We start from the raw sequence: 4,315 nt of genomic DNA on the forward strand, positions 1-4,315 counted from the left end.
CCAGCACCAACACTTAGGACAGCATTTGCTTCAACTGTCCCATGGCAGTCAGCCTGTGAAGGTGCCTTTAAAGTGATTCATCATCTCAAGGCTAACATGAAACATCAGTTTGAAAAGAAAGTAGAGTTCAATGGCCAGGACAGTCATACAGGACTGCTTTTGGCAGGAGCTGCACCTGCTGTGCAGGCTGTGCCACACCCAGCACATTCTCCCCCATGTGCTCCACACCCCAGCAAGGACCCTCCTCATTTCTCAGGTAAATGGCATCATGAGGATATGTGGTTTTCCCAGGGCCTCTTTGGATAGCGCTGTGAAATACCAAACACTGCTCTCAGCTGCAATTGCAAATGTCCCTCTTCCCACAAAAGCACAAGGCTCTATCCTTAGCCTTTGCAGGCACTTTCACTTCCCCACTGGTCACCACATCTAGGAAAATCTGACAGAGAGTACTCCAGGAAGCAGCAGGAAGCTGAGTCAGAGGAGCTTTAGTTTGGGTATCAGGAAAAAGGTTTTTCACCCAGAGGGTGGTTGGGCACTGGAACAGGCTCCCCTGGGCAGTGGTCACAGCACCAAGCCTGAGAGAGTTGAAGAAGCATTTGGACAACAATCTCAGGCACTTGGTGTGACCCTTGGGCTGTTCTGTACAAGGGCAGGAGCTGGACTCGATGGTCCTGATGGACCCTTTCCAACTCCCCACATTCTACAGGTCTGTGATTCTGAGCACCAATAGGCTGCCGGAGGGCAGAAATAGGTGACAAGAGGAAAGAAATTAGGTTGGTCAGAGAATCAAGTCCCTGAGTTCACAGAAGATGCAGGATACAGGACCCTTCCCTCCCACCATTTCCATTCTTTCCCTCATCCCTTCCCCCACCCACACACTAGAAGGTGAAGAAAATCACTAAAAGAAGAAGAACCTACTTGACTCCCATGTCCATGAGGGCAGTCATTGCTCGTGCAGGAGTCACATTCTCCACCATGATCCCCAGGGTCTGACTGGCTGCTTTCTGAACAAACTCTGAGGAGTTCCAGACCATCTGGAGAAGGACCCGAAGAACCTCATCCACCTCAGAGTCCATGTCTTTCTTCAAGGTTACAAAGAGCTCTCCCAGAGTGACAACTGCAGAGTAGGACACCTTGGAACGGAGGTTGGTCACCTGGGAAGCCATGAGGGAAAACATAAGAATCACCTTGAAAAGAAAAACAGTTGCCTTCGACAGAAGTTCCAGGAAAGGAGAACATGTCCCACTGTGTCCAGAGGATCATAAAAGTACAAGAGGAGCAGTAGAGCATGAACACAGAAAGGCACTTGCTCTGGCACCAATTTCTGGCCTCAGACCTGCTTACTGCAGGCCTAAAAAAAAACAGTTTCACCAAAGTGTTCTACTTAATCCTTCTAAAAAGTCCACAGCTTTGATTTTAGGCCCTTTTACTAGAAAATTAAAGCAAGGGCTGCTTTCATATCATAAAGGCACAAGTGATAAAGATAAAAGTGTCAGGGTCTCCTGTTCCAGAAAGGAAAACCAGCAATTGAAGCACTCAGCCAGGAAACAGAAAACACAGGCTGAGGTCTACAGACTCATTTGCAGTGTTGAATTACAGCTTGGGCAGAGATGGGGACTCTGGCAAATAAAGTCATTAGTGTCTGAGTTTTGCATTTGCACATTGCATTATAAAGGCACCACTCTCAAAGACGAGTGTCAGATACCCGACCTACCAGTAAATACAGCTACATGTACCCACAGATCCTACAGATATCTGACAGACATTAGAAATATCAGGTCTAAAACAGAAATGAAGGCAACCCCTGAGCACACATGGAAATGAGCAAGCACATATCAGCTCTACAAGCCGTGTATGAAGTATGGGGAACAATACAGAACAATGTTCTCACCTCGCTGGTAACTGCCAAGCAAACCTCATGAAGTCTAAAAAGCAGGACCTCTGAATGGGACCTAGCCAGGATTTTGATGGTGAAGAGTCCCTTCTCCTTCAGCTCCCTGAAAGGCAGAAGATTGATTTTTCTCTCCACCAAGGCAGCACCCTCTGAAATGACCAGGCTGGCAGCTCAGTCGAACAATGGGAGGTGCTTATCAAGGAGTACTTAATGAAATCATGGAACACATTGCCACAGGATGCTGTGGCTGTCAAAAGCATACACAAACCCAAGAGGCAAAGAGAAGGGTTACAGTGGCCATTTAAGAAGACAGCCTTTCTGAAATCTCTGGCACATGAGGCCCCTCTGTCACTGCTTCCTAGAAGCTGTGAGGCCAGGCCATGCTGCTGTTTCTTGTCACCTCCCTGTACCTGTCCCTGAGACAGAGTCCCACTGGGCTGTTATTGGGGCATTTTCCTTCCTTGTCAGCCCCAGCAGGGAGTTCAGCAGGGAGAGTCTGCACTGGCACTCTGGAGCTGAGTTTCCACTCTATGATCTAGGCCTCTCTGTCACCCCCTCCACTCCACCTCACACATTCCCCAAAAAAGCAGCAGGATGTCCCAGGAGTTTCCATCCCTTGGCAAGAACTGTTGAAACTCTGGCTTTTCCCAAAGCCCCCTACCTAAAACAACCCCCACAACAGCAACATGTTATTTAAAAGGTGCAAACAACTCTGTCTCTGAGCACTTGCTTTGTGCAGGCCCTCAGCTACAGGAAGGTGTGTGAGGCACCAGAGCTGCAGCACAGGGCTGGTGACCAATCCCACGGGCACCCCTGAGTGTCATCCGGACCCCCCACACCTGCACCTCACAGGGCACCGAAGAGAAATGGGGAAGAGAAAGCAGAAGAGAAAGGGCAAAACAAAGGTGACTGCGCAAGGAGATGCATTGTGGAAGGTTTTTCATGTTAAACGCAGTGTGAATGGAGTACTCATCCCTGTGTGAATGACGCATCCAGCAGGGAGTGATTAAAAAGACATCAGAAAGAAAAGCAATATCACCTAACATTTGTAGGGTTATCTGCTCTGGGCCTCCTTCTGCCTGTGTAGAATTTTGGGTCACATGGTGAGTGTTGACAAAACATCTCAGGCCCATGTGAAGCAGTGAGAAGGAAAAAGTTGAATTCCAAAAGTGCAAGATTTCTAGAGGATTTTCTTTCTTTTTCCTTCTCTTCTGCCATGAGCCCTTCAGGAGTAATGACAGGCTGAGGGACTTGAAAGCACAACTCAGTCCACTTCTCAGAAAGAGGAACGCCCTGGAGCTGCTTCTGGGACTCCCATGCAGGAGGTCACAGGGAGACTCTGTCACCTGCCATTGCTGTCAGTAGTGGGAGCAGAGAGGAATCTTACTCGGTCCCACTGGGCCAGGGCTCAAGGCACCCAAATCTCTACACTCAAAACTGCTGCCATCCTGACTCTGCCTTCAGCCAGCAAATCATCTCATCCCACAGCTTTCTCCCCTCAAGGTTTCCTCTGCAGCTCCATGGAGCAGCAGGCAAGGTGAGGAAACAGCACGGACCTGCTGCAGCTGGAGCACTGCTGCAGAGCAAGGCCAAGAAAAGGCTGCTCTCAAATCTTCATCCTCTCCCTGCTCTGCAGTGGTTTCACCACTGCCCTTTGGCCCTCTGGGCTCTCAGGGCTCAGAGGCATGAGCAAGACACTTATGCCAACCGACCTTATGCCAAGAGGGACATAGAGGTAACAGGGCCTTTCTTACCAGTCATCACTGCTGAGCAAGGAGAGTGCCTCCTGCAAGGCCTGCTGTGGGTCTGAGGAGGCTCTGTCCTTCTGCCCATGCCCATGGAGTGGCTCCTCTTGGCGCTTGGCAGCAGTGGCCATCTGCGAGGTCACTGTAAGGAGAGGGTAAGCCATGGGCACTGCATCCCCGGGCAAGGCACCTGCCATGGCGCGGCCTGCAGCCCCATCTCCCAGCCAGGGCTCCGTGTGGTACAGACTGGCACTGGCTCAGAGGCTTCCCTGCTGTCTGGCTCCTGGGGCTCCTTGCTTGCTCCCAGCCTCTGCCAGCTGGGCCCAGCTCCGGGCTAAACCTGACAATTGCCCCCGCAGCGCCAGCTCCCAAGTGTCACAGGTGCCACAGCCAGCGGCAGTTCCTGCAGTTGCAGAGCTCCCGCTCCCTGCGAGGCAGCGCTGACCAGCAGGACTGGCTGCCCAGAGGGAACCCCTCAGGTGCCCCTCTTGTCTCAGCGCCCTGATTTCCCCCAGCCCTGAGGACAGGGGCACTCTGCAACTCCCCGAGGAGAGCCCTGCAGCTGCCTGGAGACAGCACCAAGCCAAGCCTGACCAACCCAGCCCTGCTGGGCCCGGCTCCATCCCCACGGAGCAGCTACCAGGGAGCAGCCCTGCCTGACCCTTCCCACCTGACA

The 4,315-nt window shown here is 51.8% G+C and overlaps 1 protein-coding gene across 1 annotated transcript in view; it reads right to left on the reverse strand.

Moving 5' to 3' along the window:
• Positions 1–3,836, reverse strand: part of LOC127060599 (TOG array regulator of axonemal microtubules protein 2-like) — a 38,945-nt gene extending 35,109 nt beyond the window's left edge. Inside the window, exon 1 of the mRNA XM_050984278.1 lies at positions 3,649–3,836. Coding sequence (XP_050840235.1) covers positions 3,649–3,836 — 188 coding nt within the window. The remainder of the gene's footprint in view (positions 1–3,648) is intronic.
• Between the last annotated feature and the right edge of the window lie 479 nt (positions 3,837–4,315).

This window comes from Serinus canaria, chromosome 25, assembly GCF_022539315.1.
Source record: "Serinus canaria isolate serCan28SL12 chromosome 25, serCan2020, whole genome shotgun sequence".
NCBI classification, from domain to species: Eukaryota; Metazoa; Chordata; class Aves; order Passeriformes; family Fringillidae; genus Serinus; species Serinus canaria.